This window comes from Schistocerca gregaria, chromosome 1 (genome assembly GCF_023897955.1).
Source record: "Schistocerca gregaria isolate iqSchGreg1 chromosome 1, iqSchGreg1.2, whole genome shotgun sequence".
Taxonomy (NCBI): domain Eukaryota; kingdom Metazoa; phylum Arthropoda; class Insecta; order Orthoptera; family Acrididae; genus Schistocerca; species Schistocerca gregaria.
This window is the reverse complement of record NC_064920.1, coordinates 432,049,113-432,063,501: the sequence shown is the minus strand read 5'-3', so window position 1 is coordinate 432,063,501 and position 14,389 is coordinate 432,049,113. Positions and strand designations below refer to the sequence as shown.

At 42.5% G+C, this 14,389-nt stretch overlaps 1 protein-coding gene across 1 annotated transcript in view; it reads right to left on the bottom strand.

Annotated features, from left to right (window-relative positions):
* The window catches only part of LOC126351101 (vasorin-like), a 75,394-nt gene that overhangs the window by 40,903 nt on the left and 20,102 nt on the right, over positions 1 to 14,389 (bottom strand). Inside the window, exon 2 of the mRNA XM_050002574.1 lies at positions 4,091 to 4,165. Coding sequence (XP_049858531.1) covers positions 4,091 to 4,117 — 27 coding nt within the window. The 5' untranslated portion in view covers positions 4,118 to 4,165. The remainder of the gene's footprint in view (positions 1 to 4,090; positions 4,166 to 14,389) is intronic.

Here is a 14,389-nt window from a genome sequence, read left to right as displayed (position 1 = left end):
CAGTACTCTACAAAAATACTACACTGGAAGAACGCGCTGATTGGCCTTTGGGCCAGCAGTCTATTAACTAACAAATCTTCCTTTTTCGCAAGTTACAGCACATAAATTACTATCATGAGTGAAAGTACACTAATAAATGTTTTAGGCATCACTAGAGGGTTGGAAGGGAACTGGCCAAAGTTGGAACACTTAAGATAACATACATAAGATCTTCTGTGGCTGTATGACCATAAAACTGTGTTCTGTGAATAACAAGCATTGGAGAACACCATTACTCAAATTAAAGGGGGGGGGGGGGGGTGATTGGAATACTCAATGTTAATCTTGACACATAAAAAATCCTGTAAAACTGTTTAAAACTCTGCACAACGCCCCGATATGGCCGCTATTAAATGCGTTTCAGGAAGTGGAGATTTCTCAGAGAAAAACAAAATTTTCGTGTAAATAGTTGACGAGCAAATAATTTTCACCAAGAACTGGCTTTTCGGTTTGTTTACGGAACACTTATAGTTCTGCCATTATCCTGGGGCCTCAGTAGAGGGCGACGCACTACAGCTGGCCGCTAGACAGTATTCTTTTTGTGATAAGTGGCTTCCCATTCTGTATTTTACCCCCAAGACTGTACAGTTTCGTGTGGCTTTCTCCCGCATTTCGTGTTGTGCACAAGATGATGAAACGTTTAATTATTTACTACATATTTAGTGTCATATTTAGTGTCATAAGCAGATGCTCAGGGCTTCACGATGAATGACACAAGTTAGAAACTGTTACAACAGCGCCTGTATAGCTGTTTCATAAAGGCTTCGCGTTATTTTATTTAAGTTGTCACTTTATAAACGTTTGTAGCTTCAGTATCGTATATAGCTTTAAAAGAATTGTTAATATGTCAAGATTAATGTAGTGTACCAAAGTACCCCTCGCCCTGTACTTCAATTACGTCGTGGTCATCTGCAATGTTATTGTTCATAGAAAAGAGTCTTATGGTCATACAACCACAAAAGATCTTAGGTACTTTATTTTACGTATGCCACGTTTAACCAGTTCCCTTCCAATTCCCTACTTAGCTCCATGACTAACTTTTATTCGCGTACTTTCACTGATGATAGTATTTTATGTGCTGTAAGCTGTAAAAAACATAACGTTTGTTAGTTAACAGACAGTTGGCCTCAACGCTAATCAGAACATTCTCCCATGGCATTAATTTAAAAAATCTATTGCACATTGTTTTGTAGTGTTATACCTTCTTGTAAAATATTGTAAAGAGATTCACAAGTTTACGGGTGATCTGGTGTTTCTGGATTTCCGGAAAGCTTTCGCCACTGTACCACACAAACTGCTTGCTTATGGAATATCGGCTCGGCTATGTGACTCGATTTGTGATTTACTGTCAGAGAGGTCACAGTTCGTAGTAATTCACGGAAAGCAGCGAGAAAACAGAAGTGACTTCTGGCGTTCGCCAAGGTAGTGTTATAGGCCCTTCGATGTTGCTTATCTATATAAACGATTTGGAAGATAATCTGAGCAGCCGTCTTAGGTTGTTTGCAGGTGACGCTGTCGTTTATCGTCTATTGAAGTCATCAGAAGATCAAAACAAATTGCCAAACGCTTTAGAAAAGATGTCTGTATGGTGCGAAAATTGGAAATTGACCCTAAATAACGAAAAGTGAGGCCATCCATATGAGTGCTGAAGGAAATCCGTTAAACTTTGGTTACACGATAAATCAGTCAAATCTAAAGGCTGTAAATTCAATTAAATACCTAGGAATTACAATTACGAACAACTTAAAGTGGAAAGAACACGTTGAAGATGTTGTGGGGAAGGCTATCCAAAGACTGCGTTTTATTGGCAGGACACTTAGAAAATGTAACGGATCTACAAAGGAGACTGCTTACACAACACTTGTCCCTCCCCTTTTAGAACACTGCTGCGGCGTGTGGCATCCGTACCGGCTAGGACTGACGGAGTGTATGGAAAAAGTTCAAAGAAGGGCAGAACGTATTGTATTATTGCGAAATGGGAGAGAGAGTGTCATTGAATTGATACAAGGTTTGGGGTGTACATAATTGAAACAAAGGCGTTTTTCGTTGCGGTAGAATCTTCTCACGAAATTCCAATCACCAAATTTCTCCTGCATATGCGAAAATATGTTGTTGACGCCGACCTACATAGAGAGAAACGATCACCATGATGAAACAAGGAAAATAAAATCTCGCACGGAAAGATATACATGTTCGTTCCTTCCGCGCCCTATACGAGATTGGAATAATAGAGAATTTGGTTCGATGAATCCTCTGCCAGACAGCTAAGTGTGATTTGCAGAGTATCCATCCAGATGCAGATGAAACTGTTTTATACGATGAAAATTGTGGCTGTAAACAGAAACAAATTGCTGCGTGTACCACGTACTCAACGCCACCTAGCGGTTTACACCCCTTAACTTCCAAAATTTTCCCTTGGTATCAGTTTGCACTTGTCTCGTGATTGGGAACCTTTATGGGATATTATATGTCTAACGATCAATTTTATATGACTGACATAACACTGATAAGCTAGGAAGCCATATTTTAGTCGTTATGATATATCTGGTATCAAGGGCGAAATGTATAATATTTCCATACCTTCTGATAGCAGTTCTTGCGTTGTATTTTGTAACCTTTCAAAATGACGGAAAGTCGAAACGCATAAGGTTGTTGGAGAAACATATGTATGGTCAAGAAGTAAGAAGAATTGTTAAAACTAATGTGTTGTTGCTGTCTTCAGTCCTGATACTGGTTTGATGCAGCTTTCCATGCTACTCTATCCTGTGCAAGCTTCTTCGTCTCCCAGTACCTACTGCAACCTACATCCTTCTGTATCTGCTTAGTGTATTCATCTCTTGGTCTCCCTCTACGATTTTTACCCTCCACGCTGCCCTCCAATACTAAATTGGTGATCCCTTGATGTCTCAGAACATGTCCCACCAAGCGATCCCTTCTTCTGGTCAAGTTGTGCCACAAACTTCTCTTCTCCCCAATCCTATTCAATACTTCCTCATTAGTTATGTGATCTACCCATATAATCTTCAGCATTGTTCTGTAGCACCACATTTCAAAAGCTTCTATTCTCTTCTTGTGCAAACTATTTATCGTCCATGTTTCACTTCCATACATGGCTACACTCCATACAAATACTTTCGGAAATGACTTCCTGACACTTAAATCTATACTAAATGTTAACAAATTTCTCTTCAGAAACGCTTTCCTTACCATTGCCAATCTACATTTTATATCCTCTCTACTTCGACCATCATCAGTTATTTTGCTCCCCAAATAGCAAAACTCCTTTACTACTTTAAGTGTCTCATTTTCTAATCTAATTCCCTAAGCATCACCCGACTTAATTCGACTACATTCCCTTATCCTCGTTTTGCTTTTGTTGATGTTCATCTTATATCCTCCTTTCAAGACACTGTCCATTCCGTTCAACTGCTCTTCCAAGTCCTTTGCTGTGTCTGACAGAATTATGTCATCGGCGAAGCTCAAAGTTTTTATTTCTTCTCCATGGATTTTAATACCTACTCCGAATTTTTCTTTTGTTTCCTTTACTGCTTGCTAAATGTACAGATTGAATAACATCGGGGAGAGGCTACAACCCTGTCTCACTCCCTTCCCAAACACTGCTTCCCTTTCATGTCCCTCGACTTTTATAACTGCCATCTGGTTTCTGTACTAATTGTAAATAGGTTTTCGCTCCCTGTATTTTACCCCTGCCACCTTTAGAATTTAAAAGAGAGTAATGTATCGTTGTCTTTTGGGCGGTACTAGCGCCACTCTTACGTGACCGGCGCCATGCTTGAATGGACATCATCTTTCAGACGTAGAAACATGTCTACCAACTTCTGTTTACGTCGCACAACTCCTCCTTCGAGTTGTGATTTCTTTCCGTCAGTTTGGCTCTAGTTTTTGAAAATCTCTGGCCATTTTTAATCTAGTTTCATGAAAAAGACACTGATAACATCATTTTAAAAGATGTGTGGTGGTAGGGAGATATCAGTTTATTCTTCATTTCACTTCTTCTCAAGGAAAAATGAAAACAGATTTTATAACTGACCTTGAGAGTCATGTCGAGCATCAGCATGATGTACACTGAGGCCAAACAATCAGATGAAGCTCACTAACGTGTTCCCTGTAAAACAGAAACATGTGTTGTCACTCTTGTCCCTTATTCACGAGACCTGTAAAGAGGAAAAATTATACACAAAAAATAACAGAAACAGGAAATGAGACTCTGTAAGTTCATTGAAAACATCGTAATGAGTTTTCTGCAGCTGCCGTGAGTGTTCGGTGTATGTAATTTAAGTAACTGTTATTTATTACATTACTGCCGGGGCACTAACGTATTTACTGTATCTGTGCCTTAGGCAACTACTTTTTGCGGTTGTTAACGATAATATACTTTACTGTAACAGTTCTTGCTTTGATCGTTCAGTGTTCTCACATTAGTGTCACATTTGACATTGTGTGGTAGGGTACGAAGTTCTCCTTATAATATCACTATCCGTTTCATTGCTGTGTGTATAACATTAGTAGAACTAAATTTTCGCTCTTGAGTCCTGCTATGACGTACATTTCATCTATTGAAGTGAGAAACGATTAATACATTTCAATGGAAAATGTTTCAGGTATTAATGACGTACGCTAACGCTGAAGGAACCGTCGAGACATCGAAATATGCGACTTTTTAATGCAGGATTTGCACAGAGTTCTGCTAGAGCACATGGAAAACAATGGATAGTAGCTATATAGGTGAAACAGCTGAAGAGAGCTGCTTCTCCGAGAAACTGAAACGCCCTGTTTGACAAGCGGGGACTCCTGTGTTTGTCGCCAATAGTAAAAGCCCCTTCTTACCGAGCCGTGTCTTCGGAAATCGAAGACGAGGCCCGGTCTATTGCTCTTACCTGCTGCTACGTAAACAGCCTAACGTTTCTCTCCAAAAGAGATGGAAGATGCTGCCGGTCTAGAAAAGCGCTTCGCGGAATCTTTAAAATGCCACGGAGACGAAGATACTGAAAAGGAAATTATCTTTTATTGCGGTAAAATCAAGGGGACTTTTACTAACAGGAAACCTTTTTAAAAAAGAATTATGAAAAGCACATGACAAGAAATCGAACGTGAGAGGTACAAGCAACGTACGAAGCACTTCTGGAATAACTGAATGCAGTGGTGTTGGGTAGTTAAATACTTAGCGAACGATGTTATTTTGTGAAACTGAGTAATAAAGATATACACACATTTATTTCTCGTTGCACATTGAAATTGATCCCAACTGACCAAGCTACTTTTTTGAATGCAGCTGTTGCTGAGGCATCAAAAGGATAGATCTCTGTGGTGTACCTAGAGATCTGGATGTTTAGAAGAATTAAGAGATAAGGGGAGTGATTCTGTCTGAAGCACACAGACTGGTCATGGTCTACCGGCCCTCAGTCCTTCTACTGATAGAAGGAAAGCGCAATGTTCCGTTTCAATTATACTACGGAGAAACTCATATGGAAGAAGAACAAGAACTACACAAGTCGACGGCAAATATACGTCCAGTGCGCCCCCTTTATCGATGCCACTTAGAATAACTTTTTCTCCGGAAGGAAAATAAAATAATGCATGAAGGAATAGACGTTCACCTTCCAGGGTAACATTAAACTACATGATTTTAACATTTATTGTAATTTTGTTCATTACGAGCCTACAGTAGTACGTCGTTTTTTCAAACATCATCATGTACGTATTATAGGGTAATCTACTTTCTCTCCTCAAAAAATGTTCAAAAACGTGCCACAGTGTACCATTCAGGTAAACATGAAGTCCTGAGTTGGACTTCATATACTGGATTTGTCAAAGAACAAATGGAAACACAAGGACAACATACTGGATAATATATTGCTCACTTAGTCCTCCGTTTTCAGTTGAAGATTTTGAGTACTATGTAGTTTGCTGAAGCATAAGCTACGATAAAAACATGCAGTTCGCGAGCTTCCTTTTGCATAACGGAAGTAGTCAAGAGTTTGTTTAGAAAGTGCGAAAGTGTCATGAGGAAAGTCATTCAGCTACAATGGCAAATGCCACAGGACCGGCGTTGTGGTGTAGTTTACTACTAGAAAATTTGGAAAGCATAAGTTATTAGAAAGTCAGCTAATATAGGATGGTCAGAAATAGTCTGTGAACCTTGGAAGTGTGTTTCAGGGAAGGTTATGCTGAGAAATAAATCTTACGAAATAAATTACACTGAAGCGCCAAGGAAACTGGTATAGGTACGCGTATTCAAACACAGAGTTATGTAAACAGGCAGAATATGGCGCTGCGATCGGCAACGCCTGTATAAGACAAGTTCCCGGCACAGTTGTTACATCGGTTACTACTGCTACAGTGACAAGTTATCTGGAGTGAGTTTGAAAGTGCTGTTACAGACGGAGCACGGGCGATGGGACACAGCATCTCCGAGGTAGCGATTAGGTGGGGATTTTCCCGTACCCTGAGTATCAGGAATCCGGTAAAAAATCTCCTACATCGTTGCGGCCAGAAAAAGATCCTGAAAGAACGGGGCCAACGAGGATTGAAGACAATCGGTCAACATGACAGAATGCAACCCTTCCGCAAACTGCTCCAGATGTCAATACTCGGCCATCAACAAGTGTCAACGTGCGAACCGTTCAATGAGACATCACTGATATGGGCTTTCGGAGCCGCAGGCCCACTCGTTTATCCCTGATGACTCGTGTATCCTTGAAGCTTTATTACACCTCGCCTGGGCCCGTCAACACCGACATTCCGCTGTTGCCTGGTCGGATGAGTCTTGTTTCAAATTGTATCGAGCTGATGGACGTGTACGGGAATGGAGACAATCTCATGAATCCATGGATCATGCATGGCAGTAGCCGAATGTTCAAGCAGGCAGAGGCTCAGTAATCTCGTGGGGCGTGTGCAATTGGAGTGAAATGGGAGCATTGATACGTCTAGATACGACTATGACAGGTGACACATACGTCAGCATCTTGTCTGATCACCTGCATCCACCCATGTCCATTGTGCATTCCGACGGACTTGGGGAATTCCAGCAGGACAATGCGGCACTCCACACGTCCAAATTGCTACAGAGAGACTGTTCTGAGTTTTAACGCTTCTGCTGGCCACCAAACACCCTAGACATGAACATTATTGAACGTATCTGAGATGCCTTGCAACGTGCTGTTCAGAAGGTATCTCCACCGCCTCGTACACGCACGGATTTATGGACAGACCCTGCAGGATTCATGGTGTCATTTCCTTCCAGTACTATTTCAGAAGTTAGTCGAGTCCATTTTACTTCGTGTTGCATCACTTCCGCTTGCTCGCGGGGGTCCTACATGATATTAGGCAGCTGTACTAGTTCCTATTCCTCCTCAGTGTAGATACGTTGCACCGTTGCAGAGCTGTTAAGCACTGATGTAAGTCAATCACGTCGTTGGATGCACAAATTCAAGCATTTGCACGAGCTAAAATGTGGTAACGCACAGACATCCGTGTTCCGTGACCTACCACTTGTTTAAATGCTCATTACCAGTTAAAATATGCCTTTTTCGGAAGTGATGCATTTAAGGTAGGTGAGCCAAAACTATACTTGTTCCATTTGACGAAACAAAACGGGGAGCACTTTTTGTGACACTGTCTCTGGTGGCTGCTTGAATCTCTGTGCCCGACGACCTGATTCTCTAACTTCAATGCTAAATATCTCGGAAATGGCACAACGGAATTTTTTTTCTTAAGAATTATTTCTCAGCACAACCTCCCCTGCAACACCTTTACAATCTTCTCATGCTGTTGTTGACTAACCTGTATATTATTTCCTCTAACTTAGGTTACGCGAGAAGACCATAAACGTAAAATTGAGAGATTAGAGGTCGTACAGAGCTTTACAACCAGTCAGCTTAGTGTAAGCGGCAAGTGGACACGAAGCACACACTGCCACACCCCGTAAATTAGCTTGAATAGCGTACACGCAGATACAGAGCATTTCATCATCGTACCGCTTGCTAGGGTTTACAGTCGAAATGGAGACATGATTGTCTTGTTTAGAGCAGGTCAGAGATTTCGTTTGTTCGTGTGGCGTCGATCTGAAGAGCGGCTACTTGTGGAATGTAGCTCAGACATACAGGATAAACACCGACAGTATGGTCCGAAGAGCCATAGATCGCGTTCATAGAGAAAACACAGAATTTACAGGATCGGACATCGGACTCGCTTCGGGTACAGTAGCGGTTCCGGTCAATGATTTAGGTTTCCCTTCGATACCCTACATCGCTCAAGTTAAACGCTGGGACGGTTGCTTTAAAATGAAACAGCCTATTCCCTTCCGCATTTGTCCACCAAACGGGATTGTGCTCCTTCTCCAGCTGCCTTGTCGACGGAGGGACGTTAAAGTCCTCATCTTCCTTTGAAATTGCAGATTGCGCGGAGACCAAATTGAGAACATTATGTTGAACTTCCTGCGACATCGACGATATGTGGTCTTTCGAGAGATCATCGTATGTAGTTGGATAATAGGTGGCCAAAACGTGTTATCTGTTTTTAGCATGAAGCTCATAACAATAAATTAGATAGGAGAAGATTGGATAAAGTAGTAGGCTATTTGGTGTTGCGAAATAATAAACGTTCATATCCTCACTGCAATTACTGCTTTTGCGAGTACACAATTACAGGTATCCATTATTTACAAATATCCCAAGAAACTAAATAAATGAAATGAAGTAACGATGAATGAGATTTATGTTACCGTGACCTTCTAAGCTCTACATATATTCTGTCTGGCTTTAAGACAAACTTTCAGTATATAGCAGATATATTTTATGTTATTTCAGTACGGCGAGTGTATGTACAACACAACTGAGGAGAGTGTATTGAGTGGCCAGACAAACGTGTGGTTCCTGAGGACAGGCAGCAGCCTTTTCAGTAGCTACAGGGGCAACAGTCTGGATGATTGATCTGACATCAACCAAAACGACCTTGCTGTGGTGCTACAGCGAACGGCTGAAAGCAAGGCGAAACTACAACCGTAATTTTTCCGAAAGGCTTGCAGTTCAGAAGGATAGAAGTTGCAGTTCTTATTCGGAGATGAAGAGGCTTGCACAGGATAGGGTAGCACGGAGATCAGCACCACATCAGCCTTCGGACTGAAGACCACAACAATAACAATTTCTATTGCAGAAATCTTCGAATATATCGTCAAGTAAGATTCCCAAAATTTTGAAGTCCGCACCGGCCGCGGTGGTCTCGCGGTTCTAGGCGCGGAGTCCGGAACCGTGCGACTGCTACGGTCGCAGGTTCGAATCCTGCCTCGGGCATGGATGTGTGTGATGTCCTTAGGTTAGTTAGGTTTAAGTAGTTCTAAGTTCTTAAGTTCTAGGGGACTGATGACCACAGCACACAGCAGTTGAGTCTCATAGCACTCAGAGCCTTTTTTTTTTTTTTTTTTTTTTTTTTTTTTTTTTTTTTGAAGTCCGCAACAGAAGTGGTCGTCTGTTATTTTCAGCAATATCTTACGGCCATCTTCCTGTCTAGATAAAGGTGTCTCTCAGTTTCTCCACTATTATAAGACGTTTTTCCACCTGTTTATTTCCACTAGGTAATCCAGAACTGTGTTTGTCACGATTACGCAATCGTGTCACTTTTATTGCATATCTTCTGCTTCCAGTAATAGCGTACTCTCTTGTTCAGGAAGTATGCCGTTGTAGTAATAAACGAAATCCTTCGTTTTGTAGAAAATCTTTGTCTTCTGCATAGACTGTTTGATTTCACTTTGTCAGGGTCACGCCTTACCTCGTTTCAAGTGTTTATTCTATTCCACCGTCCCCCTCCCACATCACGCACCCTCCACGATAGGCAATCTGATAGTTAATTACAGACGTAAAAACTGGTGTGTCTTGTAAAGATTTAAAAACCTTTGTGTATTTCTTGGACCTACTTGGGAGCAGAAGTGTAGGTTATAATGGGGATAGTGTTGAAACGTCCCCTTAGAAAAATTTATACACGACTGTGCTTAAACTGAAACACAATATCTTTGGCGCAACGCAATCTGACTTCCAAAAATCCCTACGAAAGAATGGCCCTGACTAAAATTAACCTATACGTTTCACAAATCACTTACCTCACAAAAATCTTCATGCCAACCAGCCACAGACTGCACACAGCACAGCCAGTGATCTTCATACAGAGCGCTACGTGGCGTTACCAATATAAAAACTTAAACGGTGTACTTTCAGTGTCGTTATTCACTTCAGCAGGAAGTAAGATACTTTTGGAACACGTGAAAACATACTAAGCACGTTGTCCTTGTGGCGAAATGTACTAAACTGAAAGGATATTGCATAATGCTATGCGTTGTTGCACATCCTCGGGGAATAACGGAAGGATAACGAGTAAGGATGTGGTCGACCATGTCGTCGCAACCTCTGAGTACGGGATGTTCCGGTCGGCTCTAGCACCTTCTTCCTCTCAGTTTCATTGAGGGAATCTCACCCGAGCAGCGCGCCATAGTATCATATAAGATACTGGGTAGCGCGCGAGCGCGCGCGTTTGTGTGTGTGTGTGTGTGTGTGTGTGTGTGTGTGTGTGTGTGTGTATGAAGCATCGAGTACGGCTGCAAGCGTCGACATATTTGCCTCAATCAAACTTGTTGACACGAGATGACCTCTCTTTCTCTGTCATATAAATAGGCATGGCGTAAAACAGTATACTAATTCCAGTGAATGGGGAACGGAACTTATTCCTAGTTGTGTTAAGGAGAAAATTCGAAATTTTTTAAAAAAAAATTTACTTCGTTAAAGGCTGTGATGCCATTACGCAGTTTGGGCCGTAGACACGTATGTACAGTGGAAATCGGGATTAAAACGAAAGTGAGCAGGTAAATGTAAAGAAAGATGACGAAATTCACTCTGTGCAATAATATGTTAGAAGCTCACTATACTAGACATATTCAGGTCACAGATTTTGATTTATATGTATAATTCTGAAAATACTAGAACCTATGTCACGCTTTGACACTTTTCGTGTTACGATTGTGCTGTAACTTATTTTGTGCAACATAAATATAAGCGATTTCCCGTCAGAACATCAAGTGAAGCACCATTGGGTGTGGCCAGTGTTTGTATTTCGAACGCCCTGGTACGCCGCTTGCTGTTGACAATTTTACCTTTGCCTTTATGACAGAGGCGAGAGGGCGGTGGTGTTGAGTCCCACACACCAATCTTAGAGTAGATGTGCTAAATGGTTCAAATGGCTCTGAGCACTATGGGACTTCTGAGGTCATCAGTCCTCTAGAACTTAGAACTACTTAAACCTAACTAACCTAAGGACATCATACACATCCATGCCCGAGGCAGGATTCGAACCTGCCGCCGTAGCGGTCGGGCGGTTCCAGACTGTAGCGCTTAGAACCGCTCTGTCAACCCGACCGGCGCAGATGTCCTAGCCTTTGTTTCAAACATTTAAACCTCTGCGCAGTGTCTCGCGAAGCGAAGGCACGCGACGCTGTTGAAGGTGATCCCTCCGTCCTGTCTGAATGTTAAGAAGCTCGGAGGCCCATTTGGTGGTCTCCGAGAGGAGTAGGTTGTGTGTCGGCACCGCATTTTACCCTCTCGTTCTCTTATCAACTCCAACACGAACACGACGCTGCACTAACCACACACACACACACACGTAACTATTACAGTCACCTGCAGTTAATAGCTACAGTTCCATACAAAGCTCATACTTCGCGAAGAAATGGTGCCTGCGGGCGCGAAGGATAGGAAAAACCTTTTCAATTAGGTGGCTCGCCTGCACTTCGGCGTCTCCCAGACGTTCATGCCGTACGACTTTGTCTGTACCTAATAAGCTATTGGTTCATCGTTGCAGGTTATATATTTCGGAATATGAAGCACGAAGTATAGTGGTTAAGTAAAAATGAAAAAAGGAAACATATTCCTGTAATGATGGCCTTTAGGCTGGAAGGTGAAAGCGAATGTTCGGTTCCCACTCGTCGTCATGCGAGCAACAAAGAAAATTTACTCCAATTCGCTATGTACCGCAAGTATGAGTTTTTAGTGTAATCAAAAGTATTTCTCTGAAAATAACACCTTGTTTTCAAGAGACTAGTAAGTTTTTAGATGACGTACCGCAGAAGCTATGCTGGTTTGGCGATTAACGGTCTGTAGTTTGGAAAACTACTGTCATCAGCTGTTCGGGTTTATTTGTGTGGGCTTCTATCGAAGAGACAAACAGGCTTGACACATCCTGTGGCCATAGGCAAGGTCCAATGATAACGTGACGTTCACGACAAGATTTCGAAACGCCGCAGGTAAGAGGCTGAAGCAGAAACGTAAACTTCGTTCACAAGGCCTGACAGGTTCGTCGGTTTAGACCGACCCCCGTGCGATCTTTCGCCAGTGGCGTCTTTGGTTGCAGCACACCTCTCTCCAGGCCACAACCGTGTTTCGTGACTTGGAGCTGCTACTAATCGCTCGAGTAGCTTCTCAGCATCACAAGGCTTACGTGCACTCTTTTCCATTTCTTCACAAAGGAAAGTTCTCTGGCAGTATCGGCAATTGAACCTGGGTCCTCCGAAACGCTCAATCTCGATGACTACTCAGCTACTCGGGCGGACAGAGAGAGTGATTAAGCGAGGCTATACTTCCGCAGATTCAGAATCAAGAATACATAGCTATGACTTGAGTCACTACGTTTCATGAGTGCAGCATGGAAGCAGAAAGCACTAAATTACTGCAATGTCTTCCTGTGTACAGTGAAACGAATATTGTGTAGTAAAATCTTCCACTTTCAAATTCTTAAGTTCCGTACACAAAGCTTCCGTTCGTGCAATAAATGTACTGGAAATTTAGCTGCCAGCGTGAGTGACTGAGCGGTTCTAGGAGCTACAGTCTGGAACCGAACGACCGCTACGGTCGCAGGTTCGAATCCTGGCTCGGGCATGGATGTGTATGATGTCTTTAGGTTAGTTACGTTTAAGTAGTTCTAAGTTCTTGGGAACTGATGACCTCAGTTGAGTCCCATAGTGCTCAGAGCCATTTGAACCAAAATTAAGCTTTCGGAACAGTGCTTACTACTTTTAGAATCGATAAGAGAATTACGGATAAATGAGAAGCGCATTTCCTCTGAGCGAATGTACCAAGAGAGTAAGAAACGCGTACAACGTCGGCAGAGACAAGTTGTTCTTCGTTCTCCGTCACAAAGCTAATAGTTAGGAATGGAAACTTCGCGAGAATTTCTCTACGAGTATCAATCATGTGAGATTCGTATACTCGACCTACACTACTGACGCGCCTCTTACGAGTATTTCATCTGAACAAGGAACACGTATGAGTCATGGAACACGAAAGGGTCCGGATGGCGATCTGTCTGGGACTGCCATCGAAGGGAGTTCCACCTAGAGAGAGAAACAGAAGTTAGTCATCAGTAAAATGACTCCCATTCTCGATTGAGTTAATAAATACTTGCTGGGTGGCTACAATTAAATTACAGGTAATCACAGAAGTACAGTATGGGCTGTAGTTATCATATGTCAGTGAAAGTCGACAGATAGGCCTATTCTAGCTCGTTAACGCGCAACGGATTTACGATGGACAGAAAATTAGTTCTAATTTTGGCCACAGGTGCGAATCTGAACTATGAATGCAAGAAATGCGTATGGAAATGTCTCCACGTCTAAAGGATTAGAAACTGAATCAGGCAGAAAAGGTCAAAAAGCGAGAAAGGTATAATGTCAATTCTGTTATTACACCATTTGCTCAATATGGGCAACAAATACATAGACGACATGCTGTGAAGTATCAGATTTGCACGTAGTGGCTAAAATATTCAGCGTAATTCGGTTACGTATTAACACATTAGCTTATCAACCAGGCCGGCCGCGGTGGCCGAGCGGTTCTTCAGTACGGAACAGCGCGACTGATACGGTCGCAGGTTAGAATCCAGCCTCGGTCTTGGATGTGTGTGATGTCCTTAGGTTAGTTAGGTTTAAGTAGTTCTATGTGACTGACGACCTCAGATGTTAAGTCCCTTAGTGCTCAGAGCCATCTGAACGAAATCTACCAAGTTTCGCTGTCACACAATTACAACCCACACTGGACCTTCATAAGTAGGTAAACTTTAAAAGTAACCACCTGGTATTTAATTGCTTAATAGCGACAAATGACGCACAAACCCATAAGCAGAGCAGGCGCCACCGCCGCAACAGAAAGTCTCTGTACGTACTGGTGGTTACCGGTGTCAGCCTCATTGTGTCCGAAGGTCGACGCGGGTGACTCATCTCACTGCCCTGCCCGCCCGGTTGGCCGTGCGGTCTAACGCACGGCTTTCCGGGCGGGGAGGAGCGCCTAGTCCCCGG